Consider the following 22278-nt stretch of genomic DNA (forward strand, 5'->3'; position numbering starts at 1 on the left):
TGATGCAACGCATTGTGAGGTGCAACCCCCTGTAAATGTATTTTATTTTTTAATTTTTTGAATAAACTCCAACTCTTCCAATTAATACTATCAGATTGAGGATATAGTGCTTTAACCTTTTGACAAAAAACGTTTTGTTTTGACCAAAAAATATAACTTACCCTCCCTTTTACTAATTTGACTGGAACCCCCTCATGGACTTCTGGGGGTCCCTGAACCAACCGCTGCCTTACTTTACTGCTTATTGGGTTAAGTATTGCACCAATTGTTTATTATGTATTACAGTCTTTTATATCATCTAAATAAGAAATTATAATTTAGAACCTATTTTATTTGGACTTAAAAGTAGATCTAGTACATTCATTCATTCTTTACATATCCATGTGTTTCCATTCTCATTGGGAAAGGTACTTATCCCCCCAAAAACATGTTTGGAGGCAGGCACCATGTTTGTAAACAGCACAGTTGCTGAGATATCAGAGTGATAGTCTGTCCATGCGAGACTAGGACTTATAGGGGGTGGTCCGGGGCCATGATAAACTACTCCAACCAGAGCATATAAACAGAGACACATAAATCCCATTAGAGTATATTATTGGCATCATTTATTTAAAGCATATGAAGAGAAAGCTATAGGCTGTTCTGTGATGATGACAAAACTAGTAGGCTATGCAATGTCAAAATCATAGGCTAGTTGATATAGACAGCAAGTGGTACCTATAAGGTAATGATGTTACAAAATAGCCTGCATTGCATCATGTGCGTACATTCTGAACAGATGTCTGTAATCTGAATTATTATTGTGTCAGTTATGTTTTTGCCTCCAGTCAATGAAAGGGTATAATTTCAAAGGTAATTGTCGTGTTCTCGCGGCCTGCACCAGACATGAGAGGGGGCTAGTAGTAGTCGCTGTCCATGGTGCTTAAAGGGGAATACCACTTATTTTCAACATTGAACCATGTCATAATATACCTTAGAGCTGTTGTGTGTAAATAAGAAAAAAGTCATTCTATGTCACCTAGAACTGGAGGATTTATTGTTCTATTATCTACAAGTACAATGTCTTGTGAAATGTGATATATAATAACCATATGCCATTATAAACTACTACAAGTCGCACTGTTTCAGCTGGAAGTGAGATTCCCCATTCTAGTGAATGAGGCGGCCTAGAGGGCGGGGCCAAAGAGTACACCTTCCGTATGTCACTGATCACATGACTCCAACAATTGATTCTCCAGTTCTAGACAGCACAGAAGGGGGGGGGCTTTTTTTCTTATTTCCATTTTCCACACAATAGCTCTGAGATATATTATGACATGGTTCAATGTTGAAAATGAGTGGTATTCCCCTTTAACCACTTAAACCCCAGCATCGTTATTGTGGGGAAAGCTTTCGCTGAAAATAGCAGATAGACAAGCTCACAATGCGACGTGTTGTGAGCTTGTCGATCTGATTTTCAATGAAAGCTTTCCCCACAATAACAGAAAACAGAAAATACACTAGTATTGAGCCCTGAGGGACTCTGGTTACCCATATGGGGTTTAAGTGGTTAAGGCAGTGACTTGGTGTTTATGAAGCAAAATATATATGCATCTTTTTTTCCCTTTTCTTTTTTCCAAAGTGGTGGTGAGCGTCATGAGCGGCAAGAAATCCTCCCACTCCACTCACATGTAGATAAAACACCCCATTCATCCCATTTGGAGGTAGGCTATACTTTACAATTTGACAATAATTATAAAAAAATAATAATTGTAATACATTTTGGGGCACTTTTCCAGGGGGCCCTTGGTTCAATCCCAGGGTAGCCCATGCATAGGTCTGGCCGTGCCTGTGTCAGTTATATTTTGACCTCCAGTCAATGAAAGGGTACAATTTCAAATGTAATTTGATTTTCGCTGCCTACACCACATACGAGAGAGAGTCGCTGTCCATGGTGCTAAAGGCCGAGAAAAAAATGCCTATTATTCTAATTTCCAGCTATTATATTTTAATTCTGAAACTCAACTAGAGTACATTTGATTTGATTTGATTAAGGATCCCCATTAGCTGGTGCCATAGCAACCAGCTAGTCTTCCTGGGGTCCACACAAAAAAACTTCAAAAACAAAAGTACAGTTGCAAACACAAAATGATTAAATGGCTGTACTCAACACACAATACATAATGAAACTAACAAATAAGATGGCTGAAATTATATGTGAGCAAAGAAACAGAAACAAAAGAACAAAGAAAAATACTTTACAGTGTTAAATACAATTTAAGATTATTTTTAAAAATACATTTACTGTAAATGCAGCAGAGGTTTCAAGGTTATTCCGAAGAGTCAATGACCTATAAATAAAATATCTCCTCAAAGCGTTGGTTTTTGGACCAGGTAATTCAAGCTGCCCATTATTGGAACCTCTAGTGTAATGATCGTGCACAGTATTACTACAAACAAACAGTTTATTTGCATAACTCATAGTTCAGAACTACTTAAGTCTTATTTATCTACAAAACGATGAAGTGGCAGCAATGAGACGTATCACTGGGATGGCCACCAGATGTCACCATTGTATCACTTAAAGTCTGTGTTGTATTTCAGCGTCAATGTTCCCTGTGTTGGCTTTCCTCACTGTGGCCTGTTAATTATTTCATGTATCTGATACTATCTGATACAGAGACTGACTGATTAGGGTACTGATGAAAATTGAGTGAGTTTTGATGTTCAAAAACTATATAATATGTCACAACATATCTCCCAACAACATTTTGCTGCTTGTACCTGGTTAGCCCATTTAGATTGGGAAAGAATCTGTGTCATGTTTTGATTTCTTTGGCTATTCAAAAATAGCAGATCTACAAGCTCATAGTGCGGCACCGAGTGCCGCGCTATGAGCTTGTAGATCTGCTATTTTCTTTTGTAAATCTTGAACATTTGTGCAAATATTTGAATATATATCTATATTTTTAAAGCGAACATTTTTAACTCAAATCTTTCCTTCTGGGGGTCCCTGGAACAACATATTTTGAGATGGGGGTCGGCGACCAAATACATTTTGGGGGTCCTTTACATGAAAAAGTTTGAGAACCACTGATATAGAAACATACGTTTTTCAAAAAACTGTTAGGATTTAGAAGACATTTGTAGAATCCCCAGAAGCAAATATTTGAGTTACAAATGCTTACCTTAAAAAATATATATGTATATTCAAAGATTTGCAGAAATGTTCATGATTTTTTTTAAATAGCAGATCTATGAGCTTGTATATCTGCTATTTTTGAATAGCCAAAGAAATCCTTAAAATGACACAGATACTGTCCCGGTCTAAATGTGTTAAGTCAGTAACAAATAAAACTTCTTGAATCTTGAAGTGCTCATGAGTGACACAAATGTCAGATGAGAACACTGTCATTCTGGGTGCATCCCTATTACTGAGCAACCATTTTCTCAAAATGATGCACATTTGACTCTTGGTCTCAAACATTTCTTTTTAGACAATCCCATGTAACTTACCAAGAAAATCACTGAGTTGTATTTTTGTTAAACAGTACAGGCCAGGGGCTCCCTAATGTATGAAGAGCTTAGTAGTGTATGCACAATTGCACATCCAATTAGGTGCTGGGTTGGACAAATCAGCGTGGAAAAAAAGGACAGAGAAGGCACCCTAATATAAACATGAAGTAATTTGAAAAACCTCTAACTGCTGTAATGACTATGAAGTTGCTAGTAGTTATTCTGAGCACACTGTGTAAGCCAAGGGTTCAGTCTTTACTAAGTTTGCCAGCAAATCTGCTTGCTTTCTGTGCCCCTGAGAAACTCCACAGTGTTATTTTACTCTGGGAGTGTAGTAGAATTGGAATGGACGCCATATGTCAAGTGGTAACACAGTAAGGGTCCATGTGTTTTAAAGATCTGGCAAGCCCTGCTTCACAATTTACTTTTTTTCATAACATTTATTTTCACATGTATGTCCTTCTACTACTATGCCAGTGACAGTGTTGATACACTGTGAAAATCCTATTTCTTTATTTTCTACCTCTTTTGAGTTCTTGATTGTGATAAATTAATGCAAACTTGATATGATGAGGGTTTGGAGTACAGCAGATTTGTGGAAGCTGATGAGATATCACCTTCCTGTTGATTCAGCTCAGGGGGCGGGCTGGAGGGTCTGACTCAAAGTAGGGCACAGCACAACCGCTGTAGCAGGAGTGTAACGAATAAATGAAAACACAAAGGCTCAGACAAGTTCATACTCCTCTGACCTAGAAGTGAATTAAGGAGTCAACACAACAACACAAAAACAACCAATGCAGAATGCACCACTCACATTTGCACCCATCTCATCCATTTCCCCTGAGAGAGAGAAATACTGTATTCAGAAGATTCGGCTCAAGCTCTGCTATGATGCCGGTCCCAGGAGAAGGAGAGGTTATGGTCCTAAGACTTTAGGAGACGGTATCTACTCTGTAAACATTCAGATTTTTACAGAGTAGCAACACACTCTGATTGTTAAAACCCTCACGGGACCATTTGGGTTACTGTGGTTTAACAACCTCTCCTTTAATTATTAAACAGTAACTTCCTCCTCCATGCCCTGACTTCTAAAATAAACACAAAAGAATTGACTGTGAATTGAGGGAGGAGGCACCAATAGAGAGGCACCAATTGATGGAGTAGCCTACACATCATAATGTGGCAATATACATTCTAAACGGGTGATGACGGATTATCTTTCAAATTGCCCAATCACAAGACCGATCATGTTCTGTAAATGAACTTGTTATCTTAATTAGAGTGCTCAGTGTCAGCCCGAGCCAACGGGACCAGGCTGTTTTCTAATGCGAAGACGGTGCTTTTTTCCCCCTTAATGACCTTATAGTGCAGCGTCACTCCCAGGCAGCATATTGCCCCCAACAGCTCAAGGGAGTAAGACCTGTTTGAAAGCTTATCTCAGGGATTAAAAGTACCTTCTGCACGTTTGAAAACTGGCAGCAATTGCTATGAAGATGTACAATAAATAATGGTATAAATATAGGCCAAGGTCCTTTCTACTTAGTGCAACCGTTTAGCTTCAGAAGTGTTAATACTGTACCAGTATTTTACCACAAAAAAAGTCCAAGTGATTTGTAAAATAGCCTATCAACAGATGGGTAGCTTGTAGATCAGCTATTTTTGAAAAATGATAGCACATTTTAAAAACACCTTTTCGCTTATAATGACATACCCATAAGTGGTACGCCATGGTTAAAGTGGTTAAGATCATTTTTTGCTCTTTTTGTAAATTGTCAGTTTTTTTCTTCTTTTTTTAAAGATTTTTTGGGGTCTTTTTATACCTTTTATTTAGAGAGGGATAAGTTAAGTAGGCTGACAGGAAATGGGGAGAGAGGCATGAGCTTCAGCTTGGGCTCTCCCTAGTCTGGCAGAGGGTAGTAGTGCCCACGATTACATAGGTAATTGGCACTAGGTGAAAAAATATGGGTTACAAAATCGTGGGATAAAAATTAAAAAAAAAAGGAAATGGGGAGAGAGATGGGGGGTAGGGGGTAGGGGGGGGGGTCGTCGAACCCGCGAACCTTGCTGTCAGGCTGGCATTGCAGCCTAGGGTGCCTGGACCGTCACGCTACGGCCCAGGCCGGAAATTGTCACGGTTGTCTGCAAATAGCAAAATGCCAAGATATTTAGCTGACAAATTGCTTATGGGTTGTGGGAGTAGGCCTACATATAGCTGGTGTTTGAACTGGCAAGAGGGTGAGAAAGTCTAGAAGACCAAGGAGTACTGATGTACACAGTGCTGCTGACAAAGAAGTGTAGAGAGAGAGATCCAGAACTGGTTTCCATCTACACAGGTTATGTCCAGTGCTGGAGTATGCATGCAGTCCCCATCTAGCACAGCTCCTTGCCCGCAGACCAGGCTAAAAGCCTGGAAAGCATGCAGAAACAGGCTTGTGAAATTATACTTGGCCAGAGGTACTCGGAGTACTCAGAGGCTCTTTGCACTCTTGGATTGTGCACTGTAGCAGAGAAACACACTCAGCGGTATCTTGGCTTTGCCAGAAAGCTGGGTGAACACACAGAGATGCATCGCTACAGGCACGGACGCTTCAGAAACTTCTTGGCAAACAAGGGCTGTGTCCACAGAAAGCGTTTTTTTGAGCTGCCAGCACTACTGCTGTATTTGGTGCTCCTGGGTAACAAATAAGCACTTTGATGAGTGGTGCAACTCTGCTGAACATGTTTAGAATATTCAAACTTAGAAAAAAAACTGCTAGAAAAATGTGGTGTGAGAGACGAGCGCACACCAGGCGCTGGTTTTGCTTGCAAAGTTTTGCTAGCAACACATCACTGTGTGAGCGTCCTACTTCAGAGACTGGCTACCTCTTAGGGAGGAACTCACAGGTTATTAATCAAGGAAAGTAGGAAACTGACCTTCCCCAATATGCCAAGATACAGGAGATCACCAATCCACTATATGTGCAGACTCCTAATGCCAGTAGTTTTTAGACATCAGAATTGTGATATGACATAGATTTATTTAATATAATTGCAAATGTTAATGTTTGATTTTTTTTTAGTCCATTTTTGGTCCACTTAGTATCAATGTTTTATTGTAAGGTCAGTAAACTAAACATACAAAAAGTTAAGTGTGCAGAAATTAATTAATAGTCATATGGATTTATTGACCAATCAATAAGTTGAGTTTGATGCCAATACTTTTGTACTTTTCCTCAAGTCAATTTTGATAACCAGACTTTTACTACACTGTGGTATTGATACTTTTACGTAAGTAAAATGCATGTCAATAAGTGATGAATAAATGATTAACATAAAACATATTCTTAACACAGGGACACCCCCCCCCCCCCCCCAACACATCCCCTATGACAAATAATATCACAATAACAGAACAATAACAAATACACACCTCGAGGCATGCTGGGTAGCCTCCTCAGCGACTAACTGCCCGGGACACTACAATATTAATGTTTATTGTAGATGCAGTGAACCAGATGAAAATTCAACACAGTGGTTCATGAGAGAGAGAGAGAGAGAGAGAGAGAGAGAGAGAGAGAGAGAGAGTGTGTGTGTGTGTGTATGTGCGCGCGCGTGTGTGCGTGAGAAACAGAGGGACAGCCAGGTGCGCTGATTAGAATTCAGCAGCCCACGCAGTGAAGTTCCCCAGACAGATATGTCTCCTATTCGCTCTGATCGTCTGATAGGACCCACATAAACAGCATCCTCTCTCCAGACAGGAATTTGATTGCTGCAGTTTTTACTGTAAAATACAAAGTGCCATAAAGGGAGCCAGCAGGCAGGGAAGCGAAAGTGAAAGCTCATTTAAAACATTTTTTTTTCCTTATCAAGTTGAGCAGCATATATCTTAATGCACAAATTTGTTTGCTGCAGTGGTCTGGTACGATGCTGGTGGATATGGACGGGTCTATTTATTTGATTAGAGATATAAAAAACTGGAGTCTATCTTCACAAGGCTGTAAAAAGTAAACAAGGAGCTTGAAAGCATCAATTCAAATTACGTTTATGGCAACTGAAGTCTCAGCATCTCTACACCAACTACTTTAAGTATTGGTAAAGCATCACAAGTGTTGTTTGGCCAAAGGTCAACAATGAAATCATAATAATCATGATCTTTTGTTGGGTAAAAATGTGGTTGCATACTGTAGTCTGTGATTAAATATTGTTTTACCAACCCTTGCTGCAACCTAAATAAACTTCGAGCGGCTGCATAAAAAAAATAGGAAAAATGACTGCTATTCCATGCAGACCATGGTTTGCCTGAAGCGTTTAGTCCGACTCCTGCATCATTTAGACAGGGAGAGGATTATAGGACATGTAAACACAATCTAAAGGCACGGTGTCTCAACTCTGCCTCCTGGTGGATGGTTTTAGAAACAGTAGGTCGGTATACATTGGAGCTCTTTGATTATTCATTGGCTCATAGGGGGGGCTTTACAGTGCAAAGTGAATTTTAAAAGAGATGTGTAACTAAATACTCAAAAGTATAACTGTAATGCAGTTAGCAGTGTTAAATATTACATGAAGATGAAGACATGGATGGCAGGCAGTGATCATATGCAGTAGATTGGTCATACTGTATGCGCTACCCCATGGAGAAGCTGATTTACCAAATTTTTGGGAATTGGGATTTACAGTATGTTGGCTGCCTAATGCAAGCAAAAATGAAACCACTTTTTTTTGTGCGAAATGACCAAAAAAAAGTATTTGTAGATGCTGTGATGCAGCGTGCTGTATGTTGGGTAATGGGTCTACGATTATGTGTGTGTGTGTGTGTGTGTGTGTGGGCATGTGCGGTGCAGTAAGATCCTTTCACTCAGAGTGCCCAAATGGACCCGTAACAAACAGGATTTTACACTGTGAGTGGCCGTGTGTTTTCCTCTTCCATAAAGCATATAATAGGCAGCCAGGACACTTAAAAATGTGGCATTTGAAATAGTGACGGCATGAATTGAATGGAGATTGCATGAAGCCTTTGAGGAATTTCCATGAGACGGAGAGCAGCCAGAGCCCCTTCTTTCCACCTGTTGGTGGAGCTGTTGACATGAGCAACGGGAAAGGAAGGAAAGGCACACGCCACAAAGTCAGGAGAAGAGAGGATACATTACGACCGAGATTTTGAGACAAAAGAGTGAGAGGATTAGGATCGGAGAAAGGGGGATATGGAGGAACAGGGGAGGATACAAGCAAAAGAACATCCCACCAGATCATCCACCTTCCTCTCCACGGCTAGATCATCCACCCTCTTTCCACAAGCTACCCTTCCCCATTCACGCTAGCTTATATACTTGTGTCATTATGCTGCGCACGCACATGCACTTATAAATCTCTGTCCGTCTCTCTCTCCTCGCGCTCCCTCTCCTTCCATTCTCCCGTCTCTCTCTCTCTCTCTCTGCACAATCCTCTATACTGCTGCCTGCATACTAAAAACAATTACACAAAACCTGCACGTTTCCAAACTAACCACTGGCTTTTTTTTCTTTCTTATGTAATATTCACAGACATGTATGCTTTATTAAACCGGCAGAGGGATATCACAGACGGTGGTAGAGAGGAGATGACATGCAACATAGGTCCTGAGCTGGTTTAAAGTGACTGTGATCACGTCTGTGACACACACACACACACACACACACACACACACACACACACACACACACACACACACACACACACACACACACACACACACACACACACACACACACACACACACACACACACACATTTGTATTACTATACTTGTGAGAACATTTTAGGATGCCGATTTTATGATTGATTTATGATTTTTTTGGGGCACTTATAACCGCAAGTCTAAAGCCGAAAATGCTCAGATCTACAAGCTCACAACGTGTCGCACTGCGGGGATAATCTAACCCCAACCCCCTAAACCTAACCTCTAAAGGTTTTTTTATTTTCTTATATATGTGTCTGTTTTTAACCTGTCTGTAATTATGGACCCCCTGTGCGTCTGGAATAAAGTTTGAATTGAATAATCCTAAACCTAACCCCAACCTGAATCTGTTTCTAATTGTAAACGTATCTCTAAAAATCTTTTTTCAACCATAAAATAACAATTTCTCTTGTGAGGAGCAAGAAAATGGTCCTCACAACATCCATTTCTCACATGCAACTATGCTTGTGGGGACGTTTGGTCCTCACAAGTATAGTAAACACACACACCCATCCACCCCTCCCATTTGGTATTTTTCACATACAATGTGGGTGGAAGTGATCACATGTCTCATGAGAGGCACATTATGTTGCAACGTAGCTGGATGTTTATTAATCTCCTTCATGCAACCTGACTGTTTTCTCTCACGAGTAAATACTGTGCAACGATCCACGTTTGAATTATGCTTTCATTCTACTGCCATAGAATTGAATGCTTTCTGGTACACAATGTGATTTTTATTCTATTACGTTTCCCCTTAATTTCCCTTTCAAGCAAGAAGCACATACAGTGTAAGAAATATACCAGTAGTAGGCTGCTTTATTAGAGTCAGGGCTGGTAGATGTCATAGGTGGGCAACAACTCGGAACGAAGGCTTGAATCAAACCAGTTAGAATGAAAAGTTGCAGTAATCTTTGATGTATTTATTACTGGTAGTAGACAGAATGCAACAGATTCTACAGACGCAACCTAAATTCCATTACAAAGTCTTATACAGTGGTTCTCAAAGTGGGGTCCAGGGACCTTCATGGTTCCTTGAGAGGGTTCCAAATGGACCCTTACAGGTCTGTAACTCTGAGAGTGTACAAATGGAACAAATGTGATTCCATTTGTACACTCTCAGAGTTATGGGAGTCCTTGAAGTGAAAAAGTTTGAGAACCACTGCTCTAATACATTCAATGTCTAAATAACATGCAAGGCTGCAAGGCAATATCATTCAAATTGTGACTGAAAGGTCATGAAGAAAATGGCTAAATCAAGCCAACTGCAAAAATGGGTATGAACTGTGAATATGCATTAGAAGGGCTTATCGAAAGTAGATTATTACTATAATCCTTATTTACAGCCATATACAAAGAGAAGTAGTGCAGGTGTTTGGGTGGGTGGATTACACCCCTGTCCCTGTCTACATCCGGCCTGGTTTGACTTAAAAGGCCATTTTAGTAGGTTACCGCCAGCTATGCCCTTGGGAAACGTCTGTCTAGCAGAAAGGGCTCGCTCTGCACCATGTCTTTCCTGTTGTCACCGTTTTCACACAGACTCAAAAACAAGTCTCGAGTTTGAGTCTGATAAACACAAAAGACAGAAACCTGATATGCGTGTTATCGAGCAAAATGAAAGTGATATCTGCCATGTAACCACAACGTTGTTGTTCTAGCACCTGTTGTCAAACATATTTGTATCCCATATTCTAAAACTACAACGTTGTGCTGTGGGCTAAATGAGTCACACCAGGAAGTGCACATGTGAACAGACACTACAAAGACAGTGGAACATGAAAGAGATTGGTTTAGAGCTGTTCCACATGATTAGATAGTTTCTCTCACAACCCTCCATAAAGGTAATGAGCGCACATTCCTGTCAGATGCCACTATAGGCCGATGTCCACGAGGCTGATCATGCCTGTATGTGTCTGTGAAAGGGCCCAGGGGCCCTATAATTGTCTCCACCAGGCCGAAAGGCATGGCGAGAGAGTATGTTTTGCACCCCGTCCGTCCGTCCGTGTGTCCGTCCGTGTGTCCATCTGTCTGCGAGTGGCTAATCTCCGACACCGTTGGCCTGCTCGCTCCGAAACTGTGCGCACACACTCCCTGGATGCCAATTCAGAACCTCTGCCCCAAATTTTTCACATGGGCCGCCACCAGGAGGCCGATTTGTGCAAAACATTTTTTTTTATATTACTCCTACAGATTTTATCCAAACATTAAGCAAATCGGTAAACAGTATCTCTATAGTCATGTGATCAACACGGTTCTGTCCGATTTTCCATATCCATCCTGATTGGCTAAGATTGGCTTCCAAAGTTTGCTGGATAGGTCTGTTTGAACAAAATCCCTCACACCTCAAATCCCTCAAAAGTGTGCGATTTCCGTGAAATTTTGCACACACATTCCCACTAGGCCTAAGAAGAAATTGCACCCCTTTTCACATTGGCATATTATAGCGCCACCAGGAGGCCACAATAACCTACAGTACCTGACCTGGCGGAGAAGCACTTTTTCTAGTTATCTTTCTTTTTGGGGGACAAATCCCCTGCACATGTTGTGCTTTGCACATACTGTATTTTCACTATGTATGATATTTACTGTAGATTCTGTATGTCCTGGTAGCTAAATTATTCTCGCTTTAATTTCTGTACACTTTCAATTGCTGCTTAAGGTTTTACTTATTTACGTTTTAACCTGCGTTATACACACTCCACTGTTATCAACCCACCTACAGTAGAGTGGAGACTATACAATTCTGAATGTTAATGTTTGAATCATTTGTACACAAGCAGTTAAATTAACACTGACAATCTTGCTGTGTAGACAATTATGGAAATGTGTACTAAATCATATCAACAACGCTCATCTCAGATAGGGTTCCCTGAGACATAATCTAATACAATGGGGGTCCTCATGGGCGTATTCTGTATCAATTTGAGGGTCCTTGACATGAAATGGGTCGAGAACCACTGATTTATACAATAAGAACCTGACTAATGAAGAGTAAAAGTAAGCATGCAGCCAGGGACGTGCACAGATAGACTCTAGGTGGCGCTAGAGCACCTGCCCTTTGCCCTCTTGACCAGAAGTGCCCTTTTGAAACCCCTGCTGTTTCAGTTTACAGCAGGGGTCTTCAACAGGGGGTCCGGGACCCCTAGGGGGTCCTCAGAGTTACTACAGGGGGTCCGCCAAATCTTTATGTGATATGATTTTTCTTTTTACCATAACCACTCGAAACCTAGCATCCCTTTTCTGAGGAGAACTTTAGCCAAAAAATAGCAGATCTACAAGCCCACAACGCCTCGCGCTGCGAGGCGTTGTGGGCTTGTAGATCGGCTATTTTTGGCAAAGAGGTATAGAGGGAAAAAATAGCAGACCAGGTAAACAAAAAAAAGTATAATTTACTTGAGCACCTGCCCCTCAAAATGTCTGTGCACGCCACTGAGTAAAAGTAAGCATGCAGCAGGATACAGACTGGTTTGTAGTGGGTCACAGAGTTGTGCTGAAATAGAATTGGACTCACTTGAGCCTTGGGAATACACAGTGAAATCCACTGTCTCTGGAAGGCTATGGATTTGACTGTGTAGGAGATGTACTAGGGGGATATAGCAGAGGAATGCAAATATGTGCAAAGACGTAGCTTGGATTCAGTGGCGTAAAGTAACTAAGTGCATTTACTCAAGTACTGTACTACAATTTTGAGGTATTTCTACTTTACTGGAGCATTTCCAATTTTCAGTACTTTTACTTCTACTCCGCTACATCTCAGAGACAAACATTATACTTTTACTCCACTACAATTATTTGAACACTTTAGTTACTAGTTACTTTGTAGATTTTGATTATTATTACAAAACATACATTAACCACGACACATTGTGAGCTTGTAGATTTGCTATTTTCCAAAGATTTTTTTATACATTTTATATATTTGAAAGCCTGTGAAATGGCACACTCTGCACAATGAGTACTTTTACTTTTGGTACATTTTTATACCAATACTTTTCTACTTTTACTCAAGTAAATACGGACTTTTACTTGTAACATAGTATTTCTACATTGCAGTATTGATACTTTTACTTAAGTACAACTTTTGAGTACTTTTTCCACTACTGCTTGGATTTAAGGAGAGAGAGATAGATAGATGAATATACCTTTTATTGATCCAGAGGGGAAATGCAGCATTGCAGTAAGGATGACATACTGTAGACTATGTATGTGTTGTGCTAATGGCAAAAATATTAATACGGTGGGCATAATGGGCTCGACTTCAACACCATAACCTTTCGGCCAATAATTATATTGTTTCCTCTATTGTATGTACAGCTGTTTTGTCAAATTATGCTATTTGCAGATATGATAGGCGTACAGCAAGTACTGCACAGTATCATGTGCAAACTGTCATCAGTAAAATTGTACCATTAACACATTTAATGATATTGTGAAATATATGTTGGTCTTAAAACATGGGATGCAAATGTTCCCTGTTGAAGGAATGGTTATTTCCTCATCATAACCAAGGTAACTTGCCTCTTTGCGACCACTCCCTATAGTAAGTACAGTATGCATGTGTACTGTATATGTTGAAGTTAATGGGGTGTATATTCCACAGAGACTGTAACCTCTCTCAGACTTGAACAGCGGTGCTTGGATAAGAACATGACAGAACCCCCAGAAGTACGCATTGTCTCCAAACAAGAACAGAAAGTGGGTTAACTGCTTGGAAATGCATCCTAAGTACTGTGTATAAGCTGGAAGAGCTTTCTGTAAGCAAAGAAGGCCATGAGATTCAAAGTCATTGAGTTGTTTCCCTGCAGTTTGAGAGTGGATGACTGAAGAGGCAACGAAGTATATAGCGCTTGAGTGGTTAAAACCTACACATTGTTGACATACTCTGTACAGTGGGAAGCTTGCACGTTATCGTTGCGCAAACAAATATCAATGCATTACATCGTTGCTGTCGGGCAAAACCCTTGGTAGTCCAAGTGCGTTATTTTTCAGAAAATGGAAAAAATAACCTGTGTTCCAATAGCTCCGATGTTATTATTTAATCACAAGCTATTTTCATTGGTTCAATATTTATAAACGGCCTGACAGTCTTTCGCTTCCATTACAAAATTAAGTTAAATATTTCAAAAATATATACTATAAACAGTACAGTTTGTGAACATACATGGCGGTATGTGTGCACAAGAAGTGTGCACTCTGCCATCCTAATCAGTCCAGTGGTGTGTGAGACTAGCCCAGGACAAACAAAAGACTGACTTCCTATAGACCTGTGAGTCTGCACCAATCTTTCCTGTCCTAAACCACTGTCAGTAAAGCATGCATAGTTCGGGACTTTAGTCCTACAGTATAGTATTGTGAATAACTTCCCACAGACCCATGCCGTAAAAAGTAAACTTAGCATATGTCAGATATCTTGTACTGTATACTGTATATATCTGGGGACGGAGGCACAGTATAAAGGAGGTGTATATGCTGGAGAGTGCTCCACACCTTAGATAAAGACCTTGATTTTTAATAGGCTACATAGTGATGTGGATGCAGTGCAAGGATACAGCCAGCAATCTCTGATACTGGCCTTGTACCAAGAAAAATAGTGCTGAATAAATTAGATAACACATGGGGGAGGTGTGCATTTTGGATTCACACTAGTAGACAAAAAGAAATGATTAGCAATGAGCAAAATCAAGAATAGAAGATTGTAATCCATACCGAATACAGTGATCTCCTCTGAGCATGTAACTGTACGTCTAACTAAGAAATGGTGAGAGAGAAAAAAAATACCTCGACTTGCCTCGTAATTAAATTAGACGAAGACAGTTTAATAATTAATCAAAAAATATTAGGGATTTTCTTTATCGCTTAATAAGCAGAGAGAGAAAATTGAATGTGTCCTCAAAGGGCCTCCGCATAAAGCTCTAATGGGCTCTGGTACCCTTCAAAACATTCTGTATGTGGTATCTTCGATTCCATCTTTTTCATTCCTGGTTATTGCGTATTAGACATGCATGGCCTGAGCCCAGAGCCCAGATCACAGTTTCCAGTTTATATAGAACCAGCTATGCACCTGCTGTTCCTGTCACTGGTGCAGAATGCCAAAGCAATTTAGTCTCTCTGGATGTTCCCATATGTCGAGGTTTCAGTTATAGTCAGCTTAGTCATAATGCTTTATTGTGTGTATTCTATTTTTTTTTGTGTGCACTCGCTCATCCCACAATGCACTGTGGTTCATCGTTTACTGTACATCAGTGCTTCTCAAACTTTTTCATGCCAGGGACCCCCAAATTGATATATAATTGGCCGCGGACCCCCATCTGAAAATATGTTGTGCCAGGGACTCCCAGAAGCAAAAGATTTGTGTTAAAATGTTCGCTTTAAAAGAAATAGATTCAAAGATTTTGCGCAAATCTTCAAGATTTTTCCAAAATAGCAGATCTACAAGCTCATAGCGCGGCACTCGGTGCCGCGCTATGAGCTTGTATATCTGCTATTTTTGAATAGCCAAAGTATAAAAGGTTACAATTATTGTGATGCTATATTCACACATTTTGCTGGGGACCCCCTGGAACCCCCTCAAGGACCCCTGGGGGTCCCCGGACCCCACTTTGAGAACCAATGCTGTACATTTCACACATTGAACATCTGGTAAAAAGCAAAACTCCCAGCTTTCCCATTCACTTTCATTCAGTTCACCCTGATGCAGAGTGCATTTCTTGACAGATGGAAAAGCGGTATACCCAGATTATGCACAGACAATGACTGGCGAAGTCATTATCTTTAATATACCTCAGTCAATTAACCGCTTAAACCCTCTATACTTAGTAAACAACTGTACTTGGTATGCGCTTTTTTTCACTCGACACCAAATTTCCTCGGCGAAAATAGTAGATCTGCGACGCGTTGTGAGCCTGTAGATCTGCTATTTTCGCCGAACCCTAAATCAGTGAAAGTGAAACTCCACCAGCAACATTTCAAATGATGAGTGTTGATTTCTCTTTTTTTTGCATAAATATCACAAGAGTTAGCAGTAATGTGTAATGGTCTCATGCAAATAGCTGCCATAGATCGAGTACATCGATTATGTATTCCTTTGTACAGTATATCATTGCTGTCGGGCAGAAACCTTGTATTTACAAATACTTTTAATGTTTTTCTTGTGAATGAATGCCCAACTTTGTCATACTACAGCGTCACACAAGTTGCAAAAATATCCGATCGAGCATGTATGATGATACTTCATAATTATAACTAATTATAAAACACTTTATAATGTGTTATGATTATGGTTATAAAGCATTATGAGTATTTATGAACTCTTATAACTATGATTATAGTTTAGGCTTATGAGCAGATTATAGCGCCTTTATAAGTGTGTTTATAATGCATTATATACATGGAATGCATAGCAAGTGTTACCTGCACCTTTACTGGTAGTGGGGGGGACTGTGTTCACGCTCGCAACTTTGGGCCGAAGCTGAGTGGCTAGAGAGGCCATCTAGGAATGGGATGGTAGCCGATTGGACATCCGGCTCACCCAGTATACGTGTCCCTGAGCGGGGACGGATTAACCCTTTGTGGTGCCCGGGGCTTCGGCCCCCTCCGGAACAGTTTTGTCACTTGTCTTTTTTAAATATTTGCCGTAATATTTTGCCCCCCAGAGCTCGGTGCCCATGCAGCCCCTATAGTCCATGCAATAAGCCAGGCTTGTCCCTGAGCACTGTGTGTCTCTGACGCGAGTGGCCTTTGTACCGCTAGTTAGACAAAATTGGCGACACCCCTTGCATGAGCTGACTGCTTTAAATAGCTCCCGAAACCCTGAATTACCATGTGATTACGTGGCGTTCAAAGATAATCATTGGACCCCCAGTCACAACGTTGAGAGTTTGTATCTCACTCCAGACACAATTTTCTTTCTTATCTACTGTAGATTGCTTCGCAATTATTTTATTAGGCTATATTGCAGGTACATCCAACGATGTATCACCTTATGAACTAAAATACATTCTTTATTTTGACTCGGCAGTAGTTAAACGTATCACTGGCAATCCCATCTTATTAAATATCCGGAAAATCTGGAAAGACATCAATAGATTTGTGACATAATAAGGAATCACTCTCTGCATTCACTCCCATATGCAATAATCCTTCTCTTCCAAGATCCTTTAATGATAACACCTTCAAACCCTGGTATGATGCAGGCATCAAAGAAATCAATCACTTATTAGAAAATGGCATCTTTCTTTCTTTTAAAGAAATACAACATTTGTACACTATACCTTCTACACATTTATTTCGTTTCTTTCACTCTTATTGAACTTAAACCATATAAAGCTGACTTACTTCTGTGAAGTCTCCTAGATCGATCTCCGGTTTTTATACGTTTTTATAAATCTCTACCTGCCAGTAATGAAAATACTAAGACAAAATGGGAACAAGACCTTTCACTCCAGATAACTCCAGACGATTGGTCTTACATAAAAAAACACACACCTGTTCATATAACCGTCCTTTGCCATAAGTTATCCTAGGCAGTGCCAGCGCCTGGGCAATGCCATCCGGCTGGAATATGACACATATTAACTCAGTCACGGCCAAGGACGTAATTGACGTGGTTTTTGTCCAAATGCCCAGGCTGCCATAAAAGACGTAATTTTAGGGGCGGGGCTCCTGGGAACGATCAAGCTCCACCGAAGAGGAGTACACCCAGAAATCACGGGATCACAACAAAAAAAGCTAGGCACCTTTCATGTTAAAGTATTTAAAAAAAAACAAGCCACATTCAAACGGCCATAGCTCTTCGCTTTTTCCCCCCCGATTCTAGAAGACCCCCGTGCGTGTAATGTGCCCATCTCCGTGAGGACGACGACAATACCATGTTAATTCCCAAAGACTTTACAGAGCTACTGTCTTTATTATCCGGGCTGCATTGCAACTTTCATTCACAGCCCCTAATACCAGCCGTCGTATAGCCTGAGTGTAAGTTAGGTCATTCATTACCTATGGCATTGGAACTGGAATGAAAAAGACACGGTTTGATTTGATATTGGCAGGTTTGCATTACACAGCCTCATTTTCAAATGGCACAAGGTATCCGACCTTTTCCTGATCTATGCCGTCAGACGGTGACCTTTCCTGCGCCGGATCACGCTGTTATGTGTTATACCCTTTAGACAAGACACAGCCTTTCAAAACACACACTTATTCATTCTACACTGTACGTGTGGACAGGACAAAATGACCAAAAAGCTAGTAATTTGGCACTTACGCCGGTGCAGCTCCTTAATTGACGTGTCTAGCTTAATCACACGGTCTGGTTTCAAAGTTAAGGTCTGTTTAACCCATTAAGACCAGGAACGCATCTCTGTCATGTTAGATTTCTTTTGCTGTTCAAAAATAGCAGATATACAAGCTCATAGCGCGGCACCGAGTGCCGCGCTATGAGCTTGTAGATCTGCTATTTTTGAAAAATCGTGAATATTTGTGCAATTTCGCCGATTCTACAAATGTTGTCTAAATCTTAACAGATTTTAGAAAATACGTATGTTGCTATAATATCAGTGGTTCTCAAACGTTTCCATTGTCAAGGACCCTCAAAATGATATGTATTTGGCCGCGGACCCCCATCTCAAAATATTTTGTTCCAGGGACCCCCAGAAGCAAAGATTTGAGTTAAAAATGTTTGCTCTAAAAACATATATATTCAAAGATTTGCAAACATTTTCACGATTTCTCAAAAAAATAGCAGATCTACAAGCTCCGCACTGTGAGCTTGTAGATCTGCTATTTTTTAATAGCCAAAGTATAAAATAATGGCTATAGTTCAATTCTAAAATGACACAGATGCGTTCCCGGATTGAATGGGTTAACTTAAAAGTTTACGGTTGAGTAATGGCAGAAGAAAATGTTTCAGAGACAAAATGTATGTCCAATCCAATGGCACTGGATGCAGGCGGTGACTGCATTGCTTGTCTCGTCTTCAGTGGACGAAAGAAAAATCCAATTCGAACACCCCCATAAAGTCTGTTAATGTTTTTCCAAGACACTTTCACACCTCTTTTCCTGGGAGTGGAGAATCTCTGCGAATCAATAAACTTCTGTTCTACTTCTTTTAGGTCTCCGGGCGAAAAGCTGTTGGAAATACGAGGCTGGTAGGATGGTCACGTCGGCGGCGCCCCCCCCTCCCCCCCCCGGCGGGTCAAGGTGAGTCCGAAAAGCCTGACGGCTTGTTCACTCTGCAGATGTCACCCGGTCATTATCCCGGAGTAGCCATCTGCCAGTTGGTCCTACCGGGGCTGGGCCACTCAGCCTACTGGGCCCAGTGTGACTGACACTGTCCATGCTGCTTACTCGTCCATTCTGACCCGCTCCTCCGCTGGGGTCCGGTGTCTAAAAAAGGGCAGGTTTTGGTCAGGGCCAGGGGGGAAACAGAGGACACACACACACACACACACACACACACACACACACACACACACACAGATACAAAAAGGGAAGCTTTTGAAGGCTCTGCCCCAACTTAAACTGGGATAAATTAACGATGCATCTACGGTTCCTACCTGCACTCCCCTCGCGCTGACTACTTGGCTTCTCACCCCTCGGTGCTACTGGGATGTGAGAGAGGTATGCTGCCAAAATACACTTCCAGCCTCCCCAATCAACTTAGTGAATTCAGTGGCCAGTGGTCATACCTTTTAAAAAGCACTCCACTTAACTTTGAGGTAATTCATGCATTTGGAGGGGATCGTTATACTAAAAAAATGCAGATTTTTTTTTCTCCCCTCTGCTTTTGAAACCGGAATATTTCAGGATAATGTCTCGGGGCAGGGAATTACCTTTTTTAAATTAGAGCCCTACTTTTGGTCATGCCTAATCATCACTTTCCCTCAAGGTGCTGTGTGTATTGCCCACCACTTCTGATTCAAAGTTGTGATTTTGAGGATTTTGAGGTGAGGATTTGAGGTTAATCTCCCTGGCTCATTAGACTGGCGTTTAATGTCTCTAGTGAGGAAAGCAATCTTTTCGACTATCATTGAGAAACCAATGCGATTCTCCCAGGTGATTTTTATAATTTCTTGCCCTTTAGAATTAGTACACGTACATGTGGTATGCATGTAGAAACACACATACAGTACATGTATGTACACAGTACACGCACTGAAACATCTGTGTTGAATTTATTATGTGTATTATTAATGTGGCTGATGCAATGATGATACAGTACTTACTTCATAGCATTGGTTCCCCTTGGGGGGGTTACCAGGGGGTCGACAGCAAAATTAGTTAATCACAATCATTTTAACCACTTTAACCATTATTTTGGCTACTTTGGCTATTCAAAAATAGCAGATATACAAGCTCAAGCTTGTATATCTCATACAAGCTCATACAATGCAGCTTGTAGATCTGTAATTTTTTGAAAAGTCCCTGCCACAAAATATTTTTGAGATGGGGGGAGTCCGCAGCCAAATACATATAATTTTCTGGTTCCTTGACATGGAAGAAGTTTGAGAACCACTGCTTTATAGGGGCGTAGGCACTGGCCGGGTGGCGGTAGAGTGGCCGTCTGGGAACCAGTTCCCAGTTTGATCCTCTTCTCCTCCTGGCTTTGTGTTGAAGTGTCCTCGAGGAAGACACTTGAACCGTTAACTGCTCCTGGTGAGCGGATACAGTATGTATGTAGTGCAGATTGTAAAGTGCTGCAGACCATTTACCATTTATAGATGCACACTATTCATACATACATACATTATAGGCCGTTGCCGTCATCTAGATGCAGTAGCTACACTTCACAGCTTACACTGGATCCTCTTCATACGATGCACCGGATAGGACCAAATATCCTCACAAACGGGGACATTTTCATCAGTCCTCACCGAGAGGCTGTTTTAGGCCGGTTTTAGGGTGAGTAAAGGAGAAGTGGTGAGGGGAAGTCAATGCCAGGTCCTCTACACACAGTACACACACTTGTGCATGTACGATTTTAAAGATTGTGTTCAAGCAAAGGTCCAAAGTTTTTGGACCTTTGCACAGATTCTTTACTGATACTATTACTGTTATAAACACACACACACACACACACACACACACACACACACACACACACACACACACACACACACACACAACATATTTATTTGCGTTCACATTTAACAAGACAATCTTGAGCACAAACTTGGTAAAACTCAACGACAAGTATTTCAGGATACAGATCACGGGTACAGGAAGCACACACACACACACACACACACACACACACACACACACACACACACACACACACACACACACACACACACACACACACACACACACACACACATACATGAGCGCGCACGTCTTTGATGTTTTTGGCATTCAGACTTTGATGTTTTTCACCTGACCTAACAAGGTCTGCTTTGAACCTGGGATCCGACGTGACGTGTCAGTCATGAATAAATGCTAGGCCAAATTTCTCATTAAATAATTTTGTAACGCTGTTGTGCACGAGAACTTGCGCACGCGGCAAGAAAGTGTACGTGTTTTTTGAATTTCCTGCCAGCGACTTTGACGGGAGAATTATGGTTGTGGTGGGAGGACTGTCCTCTGACCCCTGGCAGCGAGAACCATACCAGCTGGTACTCCCCAGCAGCCTTGACAGAGGGCCTGCTGAGTGGATACTTTTAGCTCGCATTATGAATCATCCATCTTTACTCTAGCATGTGCTCCATGTACTGCACTGTACAACACAGCGCTGAAATTAAGTACATACAGTAACCTATAACCACACATACTCACACTTTTAGGGGCCGTGTCCACTGAAAGCTTTTTTTTTTTTTCTCTAAATGTTTTTATCCCACGATTTTGTAACCCATTTTTCACCCAGTGCCAATGACTAAGCTTGTAATCCTGGGCGCTACTCTGGGTGCTACTCTCGCTACTCTCCCTCTGCCAATTACCAATGACCAATGAGTGCCAATGACTAAACTTGTAATCCTGGGCGCTACTCTGGGCGCTACTCTCGCTACTCTCCCTCTGCCAATGACCAACAATGAGTGAGTGCCAATGACTAAGCTTGTAATCCTGGGCGCTACTCTGGGCGCTACTCTCCCTCTGCCAAC

General features: G+C 41.1%; 1 protein-coding gene across 1 annotated transcript in view; it reads left to right on the forward strand.

The window, feature by feature from the left end:
* Nucleotides 1–5911: 5911 nt before the first annotated feature.
* The window catches only part of LOC311058672 (ubiquitin carboxyl-terminal hydrolase 2-like), a gene marked incomplete at both ends in the record, with an annotated part of 51497 nt that continues 35130 nt past the window's right edge, over nucleotides 5912–22278 (forward strand). Inside the window, 2 exons of the mRNA XM_084076135.1 lie at nucleotides 5912–6170; nucleotides 19294–19381. Of these exons, the coding sequence (XP_083932261.1) occupies nucleotides 5912–6170; nucleotides 19294–19381 (347 nt within the window). The remainder of the gene's footprint in view (nucleotides 6171–19293; nucleotides 19382–22278) is intronic.

The sequence above is a fragment of the Gymnoscopelus microlampas genome (genome assembly GCF_963454915.1).
Source record: "Gymnoscopelus microlampas genome assembly, chromosome: 13".
Classification (NCBI taxonomy): domain Eukaryota; kingdom Metazoa; phylum Chordata; class Actinopteri; order Myctophiformes; family Myctophidae; genus Gymnoscopelus; species Gymnoscopelus microlampas.